Source organism: Nannobrachium achirus (assembly GCF_963921795.1).
Source record: "Nannobrachium achirus genome assembly, contig: SCAFFOLD_154, whole genome shotgun sequence".
Taxonomy (NCBI): domain Eukaryota; kingdom Metazoa; phylum Chordata; class Actinopteri; order Myctophiformes; family Myctophidae; genus Nannobrachium; species Nannobrachium achirus.
This window is the reverse complement of record NW_027664566.1, coordinates 54,103-74,486: the sequence shown is the minus strand read 5'-3', so window position 1 is coordinate 74,486 and position 20,384 is coordinate 54,103. Positions and strand designations below refer to the sequence as shown.

The following is a 20,384-nucleotide window of genomic DNA, read 5'->3' as shown; positions in this document are numbered from 1 at the left end:
CGCCTACTAACTAAGCCTAGCGATTACAATTATTTTGTTTAATCAATACATATTGAATGATGGTTGCGGCGGGGATTTGGGGAGAGCTGTGTTTGACTGTGTGTGTTGCTGTCAGAATGTAATTCAGAGAAGTAGTAGCCTATGCTGTCTGGACGTTTCCAGTGATTGACTACACACAATCACGGTAATTAATTAACACTCTACCGGCTTACCGCGCCTTGGTACCAAGGATAACTTTATTTAATACATGGTCTAAACATAGTCGTTGAAATGACGTATATAAAACGACTACACCCAGACGTATACCTTGACTTATTGTGACCACAGGCTATTAAAATCATTTTACACCAATATTTGGAGATCATTCTGCAACGTGCAGTTTTTTTTAAAAATAAGTATGGATTGAAATATGGATTAACTTCAATTGTCTAAGGGCGCGTTCGGAAATGCGCACTCAACGCACTGGTGTGCCATGTTGTTGTTCGTTTATTCGGTGCACTTGGTGCGTTGTCGTTCGGAAATCCAGTGCACGGCGCACTGGTGTGTTGAGTGCACGCACTCACAGACCCTACTCAGAAGATGGGGTTAGGCGGTGTGGTGGTGTGGTGCGGTGTTCTGATTGGTTGGTTTTCATAGCCGTGTCTCGAATGCTTCTCAGCTGTGAACAATGGAGGAAATAACCGCAAAATACAGCACTTGCAGCTTAATTGGTCGTTTGGGCTTGATAGTTTCACACACATCAACATGTAAATTAACAGCAGGTATGCCAATGTTGTGAATTAGACCTACATCTCCTAATAGTAACGTTACGTTAGCATACTCGGGAGTCAGCAACTGCTGCTTTTCAGAAAGTTTACCTTCAGAGTTCAGTGAAAAAGCACACAGCTGCCTGTTAAAACTGGTCGTTCGTAAATAAGCCACACTGAACGCACTCTCCAACGTCACGCCCACTGCACTCACTACACTGAGCACACACCCGGTGCGGGTTTCCGAACGCACCCTAAATTCGGTGTAAATATAAACGTAGATACGCCGACTATAATTAGTCGGCTAAATCTCAGCTAGATCTAAACTATACTTAATAATGATCAACGGATATTATAATTATGTTAGTCCAATATTAGGAGATCAGTTATGCACATTACTGTTGTTTTTTTAATAAATATTAATTGAATTATGAAATTGCAAAGTATATTTTCGGTGTGAATATAACCGGAATCTAGCTGGTTGAAATGACGGCTAAAAAATAACTAGTGTTGTAATATCCGACAATTGCTCAGTGGCTGTTTTACTTTTACTCAAGACAACATTCCAAACTTCTACTTGATTGCAGTATTGATATTTTTACTTTAAAGAAATTGAGTACTTTTCCCACCACTGTTCATTAGAAAGGAACGGCTCCCTACTGTGAACCGAATCCCAATCGTTCATTTCAAAGAGCCGTTCAGAAGACTCGATTCGTTCACGAATGTCCCATCTCCAGTACTTGTCACGTCATTTCCTTGAAGAAGATAAACAACAGACGGTTTGAAAAAACTCAAACGAGGATCCGCTTCTTTTTTACCTCAACACCACTACTTTGTGACTGCGTTACTTTACGTCCCTAGTTACACTAGTACAGTCACATTGCAACGTTTCATCACGTTACCCAAGCGTCGCTGTATCGCTGGATACGTTCCCTGACTCTGAGCGTTACATGGTGAATGGTACTGTTAGCCTGTTAGCACTGTGCCACACATGATGGAAGATCCACTGGATGTTGGTAAGACTAATTTGCAATGGTGGAAAAAGTACTCACATTTATTACTTAAGTAAAAGTATCAATACTGCCATGTAGAAATGCTCTGAAATTTCTACATGCCATGTAGAAATGCCATCGTGAAATTCACGATGGCAAATATTGTGGCATGGTCATGCTGGACCTCCAGAAGGCATTTGACACCGTCGATCATTCTATTCTGATCGAAAAACTCAAAGCTATTGGTCTTGATAGCACAGCAGTGAGATGGATGCACTCTTACTTGGTGGGGAGGGAACAGATGGTGGAAGTCAACGGAACCCTGTCCCCCCCCCTCCCAGTAAACTGTGGAGTACCTCAAGGGAGTATACTAGGACCACTGTTGTTCTTAATATACGTAAACGACATGTCATCTGCTTGTGACTGCAATCTGTTTCTGTTCGCGGATGACTCGGCTCTCCTAGTCTCAGGCAGAGACATTTTGCAGGTTGAAAAGGCCCTTAACTGTGAACTTAACAAGATCTGCACCTGGCTCAATGACAACAGACTCTCAATTCACCTAGGCAAAACTGAATGTATCCTCTTTGGATCTAGTCAGAAACTTAGCCAAGTTGAGAACTTCACAATTAAAGTAGGTGACACTGTGATAGAAAGAAAAAACCACATCTGCTACCTGGGTTGCATCCTGGAGGCTAACCTATCCAGTGAAAAAATGACCACCAAGGTAATCAATAAAGTCAATCAACGAATTCGCTTCTTGCAAAGAGTTGCCCCACTGATCAATATTAAATCCCGAAAGACACTAGGAGGTGCTCTTATTGGGCCCCTCATTGATTACGGAGTCCTTGTCTGGTATCGCGACGCCCCAGCTGCCTTAAAGCTAAAGCTCCAAACAGCCCAAAACAAACTAATTAGGGTTGTGCTTGGTCTCCCTCCTCTGACCCACCTTACCGAGCATCACCACGAAAGCGTGGGGTGGCTCAAAGTAGCTGACAGAGTACAGCATCTTGCAATGGGCCTGGTGTACAAGATACACTACACCTCCAAGATTCCCATGTACCTGACAAACTACTTCTTAAAGGTCAAGGATGTTCACGATCATAACACCAGAGGCAGCTCCACTAATCATCATCAGCGTAGATTTAACACTAAACAAGGCGCTAACTCGTTCTCCTGCTATACCATCAACATGTGGAACGCCCTTCCACAAGCCCTAAAGGAGAGCAAATCCCTAGCCTCCTTCAAAATTGGTATGAAAAGTCACCTTCAGACAGCAGCTACCCGTAACTTGTAAATAGACTAAGCCCCCATGCTCCCCCCCCCCTTTTTCTGTGTATTCTGCCTTTTGTATTTGATGTTATGCTTTTGAAACTGATATTATCCTAGATAAAGTACTATGTTCTATCCGTCTGTCTTTCAATGTTATATGAGATACTTAAAGTGTGGTTCCTGTGGAAATAAGCCTCGGCTTTCTAGGATCTCCTTTTAGTTGACCTTGTACCAGTGATTTGTACTGTCATGAAACTGTACTTTTTTTCTATTGCAAACTTCTAATAAATTCTTCAATCAATCAATCAATCAATCTGTTTACAAGTAAAAGTACGGAATTCAAAATGTACTTGAGAAAAAGTATAAACGTATTGGCATCAATTGATTGATTGATTGAAGAATTTATTAGAAGTTTGCAATAGAAAAAAGTACAGTTTCATGACAGTACAAATCACTGGTACAAGGTCAACTAAAGGGAGATTCTAGAAAGCCGAGGCTTATTTCCACAGGAACCACACTTTAAGTATCTCATATAACATTGAAAGACAGACGGATAGAACATAGTACTTTATCTAGGATAATATCAGTTTCAAAAGCATAACATCAAATACAAAAGGCAGAATACAAAGAAAAAGGGGGGGGGGGGAGCATGGGGGCTTAGTCTATTTACAAGTCACGGGTAGCTGCTGTCTGAAGGTGACTTTTCATACCAATTTTGAAGGAGGCTAGGGATTTGCTCTCCTTTAGGGCTTGTGGAAGGGTGTTCCACATGTTGATGGTATAGCAGGAGAACGAGTTAGCGCCTTGTTTAGTGTTAAATCTACGCTGATGATGATTAGTGGAGCTGCCTCTGGTGTTATGATCGTGAACATCCTTGACCTTTAAGAAGTAGTTTGTCAGGTACATGGGAATCTTGGAGGTGTAGTGTATCTTGTACACCAGGCCCATTGCAAGATGCTGTACTCTGTCAGCTACTTTGAGCCACCCCACGCTTTCGTGGTGATGCTCGGTAAGGTGGGTCAGAGGAGGGAGACCAAGCACAACCCTAATTAGTTTGTTTTGGGCTGTTTGGAGCTTTAGCTTTAAGGCAGCTGGGGCGTCGCGATACCAGACAAGGACTCCGTAATCAATGAGGGGCCCAATAAGAGCACCTCCTAGTGTCTTTCGGGATTTAATATTGATCAGTGGGGCAACTCTTTGCAAGAAGCGAATTCGTTGATTAAGTACTTAAAGTAGGCTACCAACAGTAAAAATAGCAGATCTACAATCTCACAACGTGTCGCAGTGAGCTTGTAGATCATCTATTTTCAAATAACCAACGTAGCCTATACAATAGGGCTAAAGTGGTTTACTATATTATATTATATCTGCAAAGTAACTAGTCAAGTTTTCTAATAAATGTAGTGGAGTAAAAGTACAATATTTGGATCACAGATGCTGTGGAGTAGAAGTAAAAGTATTTGAAATTGGAAATACTCAAGTAAAGTACAAATAATCTCAAAATGGTACAATAAGTACAGTAAGTAGATGTACTTAGTTACTTTACACCACTGCCAAGGACCCCTTAGCTCAGTGGTTTTCCCACCAGTGGTCCGGGGACCACCAGTGGTCCTTGAGGCGGTTCCAGGTGGTCCCAAGCTAAATGATGGAAAGTTGGGAACCAAATGGACCCTTATAGATCTTTAACTCTTGAGAGCCTGCACGTGTCCATTTGGTTTCATTCTACGCTTTCATAGAGTGAAATTATTGTTAAACACCTGCATTACTTAATTTACAGGAAGCCTACACAATTAGAGAATGTGTAGAAGAATTGTTATTTTGATCAACATTGCCTGTTGTCTCTCCTATGGTACAATTGTGGACGAAATCTTATCCAAGCGAGATGATGATGATGTTGAAACTAGAGTTGCAATACCAACCATTGGCAGCCAATGTTGTTTGCTTTGTGATTGTATCAGACAACGTCACACTCACCAACATTGCGGCTGTATGGAAAGCTTGAATTAGCATGTTTCTATCTGCAAAGTATTTGTTTCATAAAATCAAACCCAGTTTGAAGTGAGCGGTGCATTTGAGCAGTTCATTTCATTATGCAATATACCGGTAATATGAATTCTTATGTTGTCCATTAATTTCATGCGTGCAATCCGTGTGATCACACACATCCCATTCATTTCCAACGAGATGCAATGTGTGTCATTCCGTCGAGTACGATACAGCAAAGTTCACGCTGATGTTCTGTATCTGTCATGAACAGATCTAATGTGAATGAAGTTGCATTTTGAGCTTGTAGATCGACAATTTTTTGGCAAAGAGATTTGGTAGAGTAAAAAAAAAAAATACTATATCATGTTTACAGGTGTGTTTTACCTATTGTAGATATTAAAATCTCCACGATACGATTATTGTGAGCGTTTTTCATCAAGATAAACGATAATAACGAATTTTATCGTCCCATCCCTGATCCAAATGTGATGGAACCGACTCCTGGTTCTTCAACCTAAAACCCAGTCGCCTTGGGCGTCTATCCGGAGGACCGGTAGAACAGTCGGTGTCTGGTATTCCAAAACGTAACTTCGGTAAACTCTGCCTAATCGGTTAAACCTAACCTTATCCCTAACCTTAACCTCAGTAAAATGGTACCAAAACCTAACCCTATTCAGTAAAGCTATGCTTCCTTAACCCTAAAGTTACATCTAACCTTATCCTCAGTAAAACAAATATAAGAATACTAGAACCGTCCCACGGAGCGGTCAGTGTGAAGTCGGTGAAAAAAAAAAAATCGGGGCGACTGGTTTGTTGTAGGGGTGGGCGATATGTGGGCCTTACGTTATGGGTCCATTTGGTTTCATTTGTCAGAGTTAAGAAGAGACCTTGACATTAAAGTTTGAGAACTACTGATTTAGACCAAAATGCAGGTTTAAATGAATTCTGCAATGAATCGCTGTATTAACAATTCAACTGTCTCAATGATATTTATCACCATATCACTAGTAGGGATGGGACGATACGCTATATTATCGTTTATCATGATAAAAAACACTCACGGTTATCGTATCGTGGAGATTGAATTTATCGTGATATCGTCCTCTGTCATGCACTGGGATCAATTCACCTTTTATTTGCCGAGCTGCATAATTGGTACCAATTAAACTGGTAAAATAATATACGTACTTGATACAGTCTTTCTTTCACTCTACCAATTCTCTTTGCCAAAAAAAAAAAATAGACGATCTACAAGCTCACAACGCGTCGGAATGCAACGCGTTGTGAGCTTGTAGATCGGCTATTTTTTTGGCAAATGTTCTGCCCCAGGTTACTGGATGTTGGGGATATTTTGATTATCGCGATAATATCGTAAGTAAGTCACAGCAATTGTGATATGAAATGTTCATTTCATCCCATCCCTACGTATCACCCACCCCTAGTTTGATTGTTGTGTGTTTTGTATGCATTGTTTATGTGCAGAGAGGGCCAGGGCCTTCTGGGCCAGGGTGGACGTGGAGCAGGTGTTTGACGAGCTGGATGAATGTCTGTGTCACCTGAGATACAGCATCACCCACCACACCGCTACTGACACAGGTACGCACACGCACGCACGCACACACACACACACACACACACACACACACACACACACACACACACACACACACACACACACACACACACACACACACACTAGGGCATTCACCAACTATTCTAATATTAGAATATCAAGGTCACTATTCGACATTGTTCACCGAAGTCGAATATTCGCTTTTTTATTTTTATTTTATTGTTTTCTCTTTAAAAATATATATAGTGTTCCTCCACCCGCGTCATCAGCACCCACACCCTATAGTCCATGGGCCAGACGAGTTGTCGGTATCAAAAAGGTGGCAAAGGTTACCATGCATTTTTGAAAAGCTCTATATCTGTAGATTATATTTTGGTATGATAACCCTTTCTTAGACACAGCTAAATTGGTGTTATCAGCCGCTAGAGTTGGTGTCCCATTAACTTTACATTACAGGGAAAAAAAGCTAAGAATTAATCTGCTTTAAGTAGCATATGAGGGGTCAAACTAGGGGGTTTTCATGATGCTGAATCCATTGCAAGCATCTGTTTTTTAGCTGTGTCTAAGAAAGGGTTATCATACCAAAATATAATCTACAGATATAGAGCTTTTCAAAAATGCATGGTAACCTTTGCCACCTTTTTGATACCGACAACTCGTCTGGCCCATGGACTACTAGGTGGGGTTGGCGATAGGGCCTTTCTGTGGTGAGTTTGCATGTTCTCCCCGTGTCTCCTTGGGCATAGGCCCTCACACAAAAACATGCAGTAGTCCTGGTTTCTATACTACCTCCCCCTAGCCAGCCGGGTGCTCCCCAATGTCCCCTGGCGCGGCAGGGGGAGAGCGGAAACCAGGACTACAGGTTAGGTAGTCACTGGGTGAGAAAAATGGGTAAAAAAGAGAGGAAGTCATGAGAATGAGATGTCTAAACTTTTTAGGCTGTGAACCCCAAAATAAACATATTTGAACTGGGGACCCCCACCCTGACAAGCACTTGGACGGTCGCCTCTTGCTTACTTAATATTTGACAGTTTAACTTTGGCCAGTCCTATTCGTTAATGCCCTAACACACACACACACACACACACACACACACGTTTAGGAGAAATTTTGCATAATTTCCACCAGACTCTTGGCCGGGTGCTACAGATTTTAGGCTGGGTGGCCCGCCTGGCCAATAAAGTGCTTCAGGAAACCCTACACACACACGCGCACGCACACACCAAACACCAAACACGCCAAATACATATAATTCAGGGGTCCTTGACATGAAAAACAAAAAAACAACTGACATGTGTTTTTCCAAAAAATAAATAAGGATTTAGAAGACATTCATTGAATCGGGTCAACATTTTTCAAAGACTTGCACAAACTAAAACGCCTCGCGAGTGCCACGCTGTGAGCTTGTATATCTGCTATTCTCTAGTACAGGGGTCTTCAACAGGGGGTCCGGGACCCCTAGGGGGTCCTCAGAGTTACTACAGGGGGTCCTCCAAATCTTTGTGTGATAAAAACCTTTTTCTCCTTTTTTATATTAATTTAACCACTTGAACCCTAGCGTCCATATTCTGAGAACTTTAGCCAAAAATAGCAGATCTACAAGCTCACAAGGCCTCACGCTGAGAGGCGTTGTGAGCTTGTAGATTGGCTATTTTTGGCAAAGAGGTTTGGTGTAGAAGGGAAAAAGAGCAGACTAAGTACAGAGTGAAAGGTCAAGTTTATTGACAGTTCAAGTTGTTAAATATCTGAAAACACAAATTGACATGAATCTAAAATACACTGATGATTGTGCTGTCAAACATTGAAACTATATGGAATCTATGAACAGGTTGTGGGGGTCCCTGCTTCATCTCTTAAAGTGATAATGCGTAATAATGCGTTGCCGGTCTTACTGTCTGTTAACAGAATACATTCGTGCCCTGGACGTCATCACGTTGCTGCACATCGAAGGGATCGGACAAACGGAGCCCGTCCAGAACAACCCTAGCATCTACCCTGTTGTCATCAGTACAGGTACCTGTCTGTCTGTCTGTCTGTTAGGGGTGCAAGGATGAATTAATTAATTGTTAGTTGCAGCCCTAATGCTGACGATTATGCAAAATAATTGTGATTATCTCAAAAAATTGTGATTAGATGATTATGTAACAATTGTGACATAGTCGGAGGCCTTAGGGATTTTTTGTGCTAATCAGTCTAAAAGCGCCAAATTTTGCATAGATGTAGTCCTGGGCATGCTCTAATGATTTAGCTAGGGTGCCCGAGTCGGCGACCTTCGGGGTCGCCACAGCGGCCAAATCAAGTTGGGCTCCCATCGACTTTCTATACAGGAGGAAAATACCCAGAAAAAAAAATTTTTTCTGGGTATTTAAAGTTATACTATGTAACTATTTTTATAAAACAAATCTTAAAGTTGTCCTAACTATTAAATCGCTAAAGTTTTAGAACACCCACTCACGTTGTGACACGTGAGCTTGTAGATCTGCTATTTTTTGGCAAATGTTCCGCCCAATGATAATGGATTTTGATTATTGCGATGATATAAATGTAAATCACAATTTCTTTTATCACAATAATCGTAATATGACATTTTCATATCGTCCCATCCCTAGTCACAATTATTACATCATCGTCTTATCTAATAGCAATTATTTTGTCAATCATTTCCTTGTCGTGTTCAAATGTTTGTTTTTTTAAATAGTGGAAATAGCAGATCTACAAGCTCACAACGTGTTGCAATATAGATTGGCTATTTCTCCACTATCAATGTTCTGTTTAAAGTATAAAGTTGTCAAATATGTCAGTCATTTCTTCATATATTTAGGTTATGTGTCATATCTGTCATGTGCAACTTCAAAGCCTAAAAGCCAAACAGAAATGTAATTGTCAACGACAAAAACACAATTAAATCGTTAATCACAATTATTTGAGTGACAATTAATCGTCATGTAAAATGTCCTAATGGTGACAGCCCTACTGAGAGGCAGTGGTGTAAAGTAACAAAGTACATTTACTCAAGTACTGTACTTGAGTATTTCCAATTTCCAATGCTTTTACTTCTACTCCACTACATCTCGGATCCAAATATTGTACTTTTACTCCACTACAATTATTTGAAAACTTTAGTGACTAGTTACTTTGCATGTATAAATTATAATATTATAAAACATACATGAACCACTTTAGCCCTATTTGTATAACTATGCTATTTGAAAAATATCCGATCTACAAGCTCACAACGCGTTGCATTGCGACACGTTGTGAGCTAGTAGATCTGCTATTTTCTAACATTTTGTACTTTTACTTTTGTTACTTTAAGTACATTTCGGGCCCAATACGTTCATACTTTTACTCAAGTACATTTTGAATTCTGGACATGTACTTGTAACGGAGTACATCTACAGTGCAGTATTGCTACTTTTAACTAAGTACAAAATGTGAGTACTTTTTCCACCACTGGTGTGCGTGCATGTGAACAGTAACTGTAGTAACCAGTGTAAACATGTTTACCTTTTAGTCGGAGCGTCTCCGGCGGAAGGAGGGCTGTCACCGTCTTTTTCTTCTCCTCCCTTCTCTCCCCTCCTCCTGACCAATGGCCTGGCGGAGCCTCCGTCGCCCCCCGCTGACCACAAAGAAGAACCCATGCCTCCACTGTCTCTGCTGCTGCCTCAGTACCAGCCCCACGACTGCAACCCGGTACTGCCTGACTGTCTGTCTGTCTGTCTGTCTGCCTGCCTGCCTGCCTGCCTGCCTGCCTTTTCTATAGCCATGTTTCCATAAGCTTATTCAAAAATAGGAAGCGAATTATAAGAAATTCGCATTAAGACAAAGCGAATTTAGCCTGTTTCCATTTGCGGGTGTCATTCGAATTAGCGAAGGTCGCATGAGTTGATCGGGCTGATTTTTTCAGACCGAACCGAGACGTGAGCACTGCACGTCTGACTGCTGTGACTCGATCGCTGCACAGTGCACACTCATCCTGCAAGTTTCAGCGTCCGCTGGAAGTTGGCCGATCTGCAAGCTCACAGCGCGGAGATGCGGATGTGAGCTGCTGTGCGCTTGTAGATCGGCCACTTTTGGCACGCAACACTGTGTGATGAGGAAGGGTTAGCCACGGATGTCTTGACTCCGGGAGGTGAAAACGGGAGCAATTTACACATGGTCTGTGTCACTCCGTGTGTAACAAACAACCGGTTTGTTTTGTGGGCTAACGCTATACAATGAACGTTAAGCGGCAAGGGAAAGTGTTAAGTTGTAGGACGATATGGACCCAGAACGTCATAATTTATTCGCATTTATTGTCTGACCCGTTTCCATTCCATTCAGTTTATTCGATAAAGCCTCAAAATCCACCTCCTCCAAGCGGATAAAAGTTTTTGCGGATAATGAAAGTTTATTCGAATTTTGAAGTGTTTCCATGAAAAGATTTAAGTGAAAAAGGCTTAATGCACATTAAGAGGCTTTATGGAAAAGCCACTTATGTAGGCTAGCAGCCAGTTCATTTAACCAAGGGGTGTCCAAAGTGCGGCCTGGGCGCCAAATGTGGCCCGATGATAATTTTTATACGGCCTGCTGCTTCATTCCTAAATTGTACTATAAACGGCCCGCCAGCACTGTCAAACAACAACATCTATACTATAATTTTGCGAATGTCTGAGTGAGTGAGTGAGTGAGTGAGTGAGTGTCTGTCTGTCTGTCTGAAACAGCGTTTCTCCTCAGTGGCTGGAGCAATTGATCTGAAATCGCATCACCATTAGCATATGAACACACCTAACATAACTGTGAAGCCCGTTTGTCACTTTCACAAATCATATACTGTATATTAGCATTTTTATGGTGTATCTACTATTCTGCATCTAGCATGAGGCACATCTATTCTGCATCTAGCATGAGGCAACATGTTTAACCAGCTCTCTCTGTGTGTGTGTGTGTGTGTGTGTGTGTGCGTGTGCAGGCAGGCGGGTGTGTGCGCAGGCGGGTGGGTGGGTGGGCTGGGGGGGGGGGGGGGGGTAGCCATTAAACGAAACGGGTATTTCTTACATTGATGCTCCTACATATTATCATGCAAGCACCAGTTAAAGTTACTTTCCATCCCTCATATACTGTATGCACAGTGCACATCCCATAACCCACACACTGCACATCATTTTGGAGCTCATATCTTTGAACGGGTAAGGGCTAGTTTTATAGTATTATTCGTCAGTGTTCCTTGTCTCATTCTGAAGAGGTCAAAGAAAGGCTATTTTGTTGTATTTCTTACCTTGCCCTCCTGGGGACTGCCCATAAGTCCGAAGGTTCATTAGTCCGAATTTAGTTAGGGTTACTGAGGTTAGGGTTAGGGGTAGGCATAGTATTCTTAACAGATTCGGACTAATGGGCTGTCGGAACGAGGGATGGGACGATAAGCGATATTATCATTTATCGCGATAAAAAACACTCACGATAATCGTATTGTGGAGATTTAATTTATCGTGATATCGTCCTCAGTCATGCACTGGGATCAATTCACCTTTTATTTGCAGAGCTGCATATCCATTTAAACCCTCTATAAGTGGTGAAAGGTACTTATAATATACGTACTTGATACATACTTTTTTTCACTCTCTATCAAATGTCTTTGCCAAAACATAGCCGATCTACAAGCGCACAACGCGTCGCGACACGTTGTGAGCTTGTAGATCTGAATTCTTTTGGCAAATGTTCCGCCCCAGGATAATGGATTTTGATTAGCGCGATAATATCGTAAATCGCGATTTCTTTGGTCACACTAATCGTGATATGAAATGTTTATATCGTCCCATCCCTTGTCGGAACAAAGAGGTTTCGGACCAATGCCATGGCACCGCACTCCTGGTTATAGTCCATGGGCCATACGAGTTGTCGGTATCAAAAAGGTGGCAAAGGTTATCATGCATTTTTGAAAAGCTCTATATCTGTAGATTATATTTTGGTATGATAACCCTTTCTGAGACACAGCTAAATTGGTGTTATCAGCTGCTAGAGTTGGTGTCCCATTAACATTACATTACAGGGAAAAAGGTAAAAAAATTAATCTGCTTTTAGTAGCATAAGAGGGGTCAAACTAGGGGTTTGTCATGATGCCGAATCCATTGCAAGCATCTGTTTTGCACAAAAAACATTCCCTGGGCTATAAATGGCCTCAGAAGACAATGCATGTATGGGTGTGCATTCATGTTAATCGGAGGCCTTAGGGTTTTTTTTCTCGTGCTAATCAGTCTAAAAGCGCCAAATTTTGCACAGATGTAGCCCAGGGCATGCTCTAATGATTTAGCTAGGGCGCCCAAGTCGGTGACCTTCGGGCTCCAGAAAACATCCACAAAACTCTGAAAAGTGATGACTCATCACTTTTCATCACTAAACCATTGTCTTTCTGGAGCTGTGGCGACCCCGAAGGTCACCGACTCGGGGGCCCTAGCTAAATCATTAGAGCATGCCCTGGGCTACATCTGTGCAAAATTTGGCGCTTTTAGACTGATTAGCACGAGAAATAAAACCCTAACGCCTCCGACTAACATGGATGCACACCCATACATGCATCGTTTTCTGAGGCCATTTATAGCCCAAGGAATGTTTTTTGTGCAAAACAAATGCTTGCAATGGATTCGGCATCATGACAAACCCCTAGTTTGACCCCTCTTATGCTACTAAAAGCAGATTACTTTTTTGCTTTTTTTTCCTGTAATGTAAAGTTAATGGGACACCAACTCTAGCGGCTGATAACACCAATTTAGCTGTGTCTCAGAAAGGGTTATCATACCAAAATATAATCTACAGATATAGAGCTTTTATAAAATGCATGGTAACCTTTGCCACCTTTTTGATACCGACAACTCGTATGGCCCATGGACTATTATATTTGGTATTGTGAGTTAATATTGTAATTATGATGCATATGTATGTGAATTTGTTATGGTCTGACCGAAAGCACGATTTAGTCGGCCCTTGCGTGTTTAAATATTTTCTAATGTGGTCCCTTTGAAAAAAGATTCGACACTTCTGATTTAACCCCTTTAGACCAGGTACGCAATACCTGGACCTTATTCTTTAACTATTGAAAAATAGCAGATCTACAAGCTCACAGCGCGGCACCCATAGTTAAAGCATTAAATAATTCTAGGCCTAGGACAATTTTTTCTTTTTATTTTTACAAAAAGTGTTCATATTTTAAATTGTAATAAGAGAAAACAAAAGATTAGTGTTCAAATGTTTTCATTTAGTTCATTCTAACGTTTTAGCACGTTTAGCGATTTTGATTTCAGTGGGTGGGGGCATGCGTACAAGTGGCTAAATATGTATTTTTAGACACACTAAGCCAGCGATGTCTTTATTACTATTTACAGTAACACTACTAGTCACATCTGCACCTGAAAGATTGCGGTGCATCTTTGGAATGGACTTATTCTGTGTTCAAATATTTAGCCCCCTCCACTGAAATCAAAATCATTAAAATCTAAACGATGGATCTAAAATTTGAACCCTTGTTGTAAAAAAAACAAAGTTGTTCTTTAACCCATTAAAACCTGGAATTATTTTATACTTTAGCTCAGGGGTCTTCAACAGGGGGTCTGGGATCCCTTGGGGGTCCTCAGAGTTACTACAGGGGGTCCTCCAAATCTTTGTGTGATAACAACCTTTTTTTTCTCCTTTTTTTTTATATTAACCACTTGAACCTTAGTGTCCATATTCTGAGAACTTTAGCCAAAAATAGCACATCTACAAGCTCACAACGCCTCGCAGTTGTGAGCTTGTAGATCGGCTATTTTTGGCAAAGAGCTTTGGTGTAGAGGGGAAAAAGAGCACACTAAGCACAGAGTGAAAGGTCAAGTTGTCTTAAGTATTGACGGTTCAAGTGGTTAAATATCTGAAAACACAAATGGACATGAATCCAAAATACACTGATGATTGTGCTGTCAAACAATGAAACTATATGGAATCTGGGGGTCCCTGCTTCATCTCTCTCTCAGCTAAGGGGTCCTTGGCATGAAAACGTTGAAGACCCCTGCTTTCGCTATTGAAAAATAGCAGATATCCAAGCTTACTGCCTCACTAACATTCTCTCCTCTCTCAGGCCTGTATGTCCAGCTGTGGCAGTCTATCTCTATGGGGGGAGAATCCCCTCCGGCTCCCGGAGTCCTGCGGCTTCAAGAGGCTGATCGGCTTGCGGCCGGCCGTGGGCGGGGCCTCTGAGCAGGAAGGGGAGGAGCCGGAGGACGGTACGGAGGAGGAGGACGAGGACGAGCCGGAGGTTGCGGTGGAGCCGGACGTGGTCTACAAGGCCCCCTGCGGTGCGGCCCTGCGCAGCCACGGAGACGTGATGCGCTTCCTGCTCGCCACGGACACTTTCCACCTGCTGCAGGTCAGTGTTGGCACATTAACACTTTGAGTGCCTATAACGTCTTGGTGTCTTAACGTACCCCCTGTGGAGCGCCAAGTCCCTGTTAAAGGGATATTCCACTTTCAACAGGGAAACAGCTTATGGGCTTTTCTCCACACACACACACCCATTGTAACTTCAAACACCATTTTAACCATGATAGATTCATTAAAAACACCAATTATTTTTTTCTGGTGACTCATACTACTAATGCTAATACTAACTCATACTACTAATACGTGAGCAGGCCGTGTTTTTTCGTTAACTTTCTTCATTTATTTTTAATAATTATTTGGGAGAATGGAAGAAATTAAATACAAAAAATTATAATTAAAAATAAATGAAAAAGTTATTGAAAAAACACGGCCTGCTGCTCACGTATTAGAAGGGTAGTATGAGTCACCAGAAAAAAATAATGGGTATTTTTAATGAATCTATCATGGTTAAAATGAAGTTTTAAGTTACAATGGGTGTGTGGGGGGAGAGGCCCTGGGCCTGGAGGGCCTGATAACATTTAACATCTTAGCTTTTCCTGAATTGACGCCACTGCCTGCTTGTTACCAGGTGGATTTCTTCAGCTTCAACCCTGCTTTTGGACTGGACCCTCCTCGCCTGGCGGTGGCACGGCCCCCGGAGAAGGACCTGAGCCAGGGCCTGGAGCCCACCGCCGTGGAGCTGTGTCCGGCGCCCGACGGCTCGCGGCCCAAGGAGTTCCGCTACCGCAAGGTAGGCGTGGGCGATGTGGAAAAAATACAATATCGCAATATTTTTCCAAGCTGTATCACGATATCGTCGTTGTCGGGTGGAAACCTTGTATGTCCAAAACCGTTCGTTTTGTATTTATCATTTTAAAAACGCGGTGCGAGGCGTTGTGTGCTTGTAGATCGGCTGTTTTCACTACCTTTGTGCGAGGGCCTTGTGTGATGAAGCAGGGCTTTGCTTTGTGAAAAAACAAACAAAGTTGAAACTTGGAGATAGGAGGTTTCTGCCCGACAGTGACGATATACAATCATATCACGATTCTTTTTCATGTTGGTTTTTATGGTTATTTTTCACCATGCTTAACAGTACAACCACCTATAAAGGTAACACAAACTAAAGGAAAAAAGGAGTAACAGACCATTTAGACCAGTGGTCCTCAAAGTGGGGTCCAGGGACTCTCTGGGTTCCTTTTGGGAGGTCTAAAATTGACCCTTACAAGTATGTAACTCTGACAGTATACAAATGAAACCAAATGGACCCTTACATTTGGTTTCATTTGTATACTGTAAGAGTTAAGTGGAGACCTTGACATTTTAAGGTCTGAGAACTACTGATTTAGACAAATGCAGGTTTAAGTTCAATTCTGCAATAGATCTCTGTATTAACAATTCAACAGGATTGTTTTATAAGGCTCCCTCATTGTATCACAATTAGGGCTGGGACTCGATTAAAAAAAATAATCTAATTAATCGGAGGCTTTGTAATTAATTCATTGAAATTAATCACATGTTTAATTGTATATAAATATTTGACCTGAGAAGCATTTATTTCAAGTAAAACACATTTTGTTATACGAGTGAATCTAAATTTCGCATCCACTGGGCCAAGCAAAGCGCTCTGATCGGCTACTTCTCCCTTTGCGTTTGTTGTCTCTTCTTGGTTGGGGCATCGCTATGATCGGTATGCCCGAAACTGAAGGTTCTGTGGTGCAAAAACTAAGTGCGATTAAAATGCATAATTTGTTTTAATTGCGTTAATTTTCTGTAATTAATTAATTGCAATTAATCAGTTAAAATCCCAGCCTTAATCACAATATATACGATATCTCTGAAAAGGCATATCGTGCAGACATTGTATCGTCTCAACGATATTATCACCATATCGCCCACTCCTACCACAAGGACCGCTGGCCGCACGGCTGCTTCCTGGGCCGTGGGCCGCAGCTCTACGACAGCTGCTGCGACTGCACTGATGGATGCACCAACCCTGAGACCTGCTCGTGCCTGTCTCTGACCACCGGAGGGCGCCATTACTCCTACAACAGACTGACCGAGCCTGTTCCTGAAGGGTAGGTCTGTCTTTGTCTGTAGTCTTCCAGTAGCCAGACAACTATTCCACAATCTCCGAATGCTCTAATGAGTCTGGAATACACCTTCCACCTTGCGACCGCCAAGTTACTATGAAAAGCTCCACCGGCTGTCCGTCTGTCTGTCCGTCAGTCTGTCCGTCATGTCCTTACTCCCTATGGCCCTATCCATGCCAAACTTTGCACACACACTCCTTGGATGGCAAATCACAACCTCCAGCTGATTTCTCACATGGCCCTCTTCTAGTGCCACCATCAGGCCAATCTTTGCAAAGCACATTTTTGGACACTGCACCTACAGATTTTGCCCTAAAATCACGCAAAGCGGTACACAGTATCTCTAAAGTCATGTCATCAACATGGATCTGTCCCATTTTCCATATTCCATCCTGATTGGCTACCATTGCCTGCTTTCAAACTTGTGTTTGAGACATGACGGTCTCTTATCTAGGGAGTCTTACTGGTTTTTATTTCTGCAGCAGCAAACGATACAGATCCATCTAAGAAACATAGAATGTTGGGTAAAAGTAACTTGAAACGTTGATATATTTCTTGAAACTTTCATATATTCTAGATACATTGTACATTTATTGAATTATTCCAAACCTTCTTTTGTTAAAATGTGTTTTTCTTTTTTTTTACGGCATACAGCCGCACATGAATATCAAAAGTCCATATTTCATAATATTACAATATTAGACGAGACCACGCAAAACAACGATTTATTGCGACCGTCAGGTCGCAAGTTACTATGAAAAGCTCCACTGGCTGTATGTCTCTCCGTCAGTCTGTCCGTCATGGCCCTACTCTTATCTACCGGCACCGTTGCCCCTATCCATGCCAAACTTTGCACACACACTCCTTGGCAGGCAAACAATCCGCTAATCAACCTCTGCCCCTGATTTCTCACATGCCCCTCTTCTAGCGCCACCATGAGGTTGCTTTTTGCAGACAACATTATTGTGTATACATGCGACCTGACGGTCGTTTATCTCCCGATTTAATAGAGAAATGTCAACCTTCTGATGTCAGAGTTGCTTGAAGTCTTCTTCTTTCGTGTGTCATCATCAGATGTCCAGATCAGTAGTGCACAGCCACACCCTCGTCTCAGGTCCCACATGGAAGAGGCCGGCCTCCGAGGGTTGGCCTCCTTACTTACTTCACAGGTCTTACCAATGATACTAATGAAGGAAGAGCCCAATTCCTTTCCGTATCCACGAGTTTCCAACGCCCCATAGTGCATTGCGCAGACGTCTGTACCGAGCTTCCGGTGCCGATTTACAAGCTCACAACGGGTTGCATCTGCGACGCGACGTGAGCTTGTATGTCTGCTGTTAAACCTGGAAGTTTGGTCCCGATAGTCTCCAGTAAACTCCCGCGGAAACTTGTGGATAGCTTAATGCACTGGTTCCCAAGCACTGGTTTGGGACCCATATGTGGGTCACGGACACATTTTTATGGGTCCCCTAATTTCTTGTTTCCTACATTTAGTTTTTAATTATTTCAAAACATTTTCTAAACATTCCCTAAAAAAATTTCATGATTATTATAGTTTTCAAGTAATTTCAGGAATAAAGCAAATAAAAATCTAAGAAATTCTATAAATGAGGGTAAAAAAATTAGAAGTAGTGAAAATAGACGATCTACAAGCTTGTAGATCTGCTATTTTCACTAGTTTGGGTCCTGGGCAAACGTCTAATCTCTCTTTTGTGTCATGAGCTAAAAAGTTTGGGAACCACTGGCCTAATGCATATCAAACTGAAAATGGTTGAGAATCACTGCTAGAGCCGGAACAATCTTCTCTCATGGGTGTTCCTAGTATATCTTATCAAATGGGGGGTCCGCGGGCTAATAAGTGTCAATTCGGGGTTCCTTGATATGAAAGTTTGAGAACCACAGATTTAGAGTGTGTGTGTGTGTGTGTGTGTGTGTGTGTGTGTGTGTGTGTGTGTGTGTGTGTGTGTGTGTGTGTGTGTGTGTGTGTGTGTGTGTGTGTGTGTGTGTGTGCGCGCGCGTGCGTGCGCACATAACAGTGTGTATGAGTGTGGGCCGTGGTGTGGCTGTATCAGGTCGCGGTGTCAGAACCGTTTGGTCCAGAGAGGACTGACAGTCCGGCTCCAGGTCTTCCAGACGGCCGACCGGGGCTGGGGGGTGCGCTGCCGAGACGACCTGGACCGCGGTACCTTCATCTGCACGTATGCAGGTAGGGACCTGTTTGACTGTGTCTATATCTGTCTGTCTGTATTAGGGATGGGATGATAAGCGGTATTATCGTTTATCGTGATAAAAAACGATAATCGTATCGTGGAGATTTAATTTATCGTGAAATCGTCCTCCGTCATGCACTGGAGGTTGCAGGAGATGAAAGCAAACCTTTCCACAAGACCTAGTAGGGCCTGCCAGTTAGGTAGGAGGAGAACCACCACCATGACAAGTACTGAAAATAGCAGATCTACAAGCTCAGTCACTAGGTTGGGTCCCGGGCAAACGTCTGATTTCTCTTTTGGCTCTTGAGCTAAAATGTTTGGGAACCACTGGTCTATCTGACAGTCTGTGTCTTTGTTTACTGTGAAAACTGGCACATCTTGTCCGCGTATCTCTGTCTGTCTGTAGGTCACGCCTGACACTGTGGTTCCCCTGACACATCACTGTGACATCACAGGTGACATATATGTAAAAGTCCATATATGGGTATTCCCCAGAATCCCTTTTATGCCCATTATGAAGATCCCTGATGTCATCGATATACATCACTGGCCAGATGGCCAAGACATGGCCCATATCTGTGTGGCTGGTTCAGATAGGGATGGCATAAAAAAGGGATTGTATGTTGTGATGTCATGGGAACCACTCTAACAGAATCCCTTTTATGCCCATACATGGAGATCCCTGTCTGAACCACACACAGATATGCTCCGTCTTCCTCCAAATATGGGCATTCCCATATGAAGTTCTGTTCGATATTGATGACATCAGGGATACACTCTCTCTCTCTCTCTCTCTCTCTCTCTCTCTCTCTCTCTCTCTCTCTCTCTCTCTCTCTCTCGAAAGACAAGTTTACGGAGTAAGTCCTGAGGCGAGCTGAAGTGAGCGAGCTTGAGCATGAATGGAGTGAGACGAGAGAGAGAGAGAGCTGGAGAGAAGACTGCAGGGTTGGAACCAATTAGACCAAGAGAAGCTCTCTCTCTCCCGTCTCACTCCATTCATGCTCAAGCTCGCTCACTCCCTCTCTCCCAAGTATTTTGGAGCTGATGTCTGACATCAGGGTGTTCCGGAACCGGCACAAAAGGCTCTGACATCATGTTCGCCACAGACTTCGGCACACGCGTTCACCACCGCAGCGGGGAGTGCAGTGCCC

At 42.6% G+C, this 20,384-nt stretch overlaps 1 protein-coding gene across 2 annotated transcripts in view; it reads left to right on the top strand.

The window, feature by feature from the left end:
* The first annotated feature begins 1,537 nt into the window (after positions 1-1,537).
* The window catches only part of LOC308280928 (histone-lysine N-methyltransferase SETDB2-like), a 34,792-nt gene continuing 15,945 nt past the window's right edge, over positions 1,538-20,384 (top strand). For both annotated transcript variants that reach the window (XR_013961794.1, XM_080755230.1), the window contains exons 1-8: positions 1,538-1,762; positions 6,476-6,589; positions 8,472-8,579; positions 10,081-10,259; positions 14,653-14,940; positions 15,523-15,684; positions 16,842-17,008; positions 19,060-19,229. Coding sequence is in view for 1 of the 2 variants with exons in the window: in XM_080755230.1 (XP_080611356.1) it covers positions 1,738-1,762; positions 6,476-6,589; positions 8,472-8,579; positions 10,081-10,259; positions 14,653-14,940; positions 15,523-15,684; positions 16,842-17,008; positions 19,060-19,229 (1,213 nt within the window). In the remaining variant the exon portion in view is untranslated. The remainder of the gene's footprint in view (positions 1,763-6,475; positions 6,590-8,471; positions 8,580-10,080; positions 10,260-14,652; positions 14,941-15,522; positions 15,685-16,841; positions 17,009-19,059; positions 19,230-20,384) is intronic.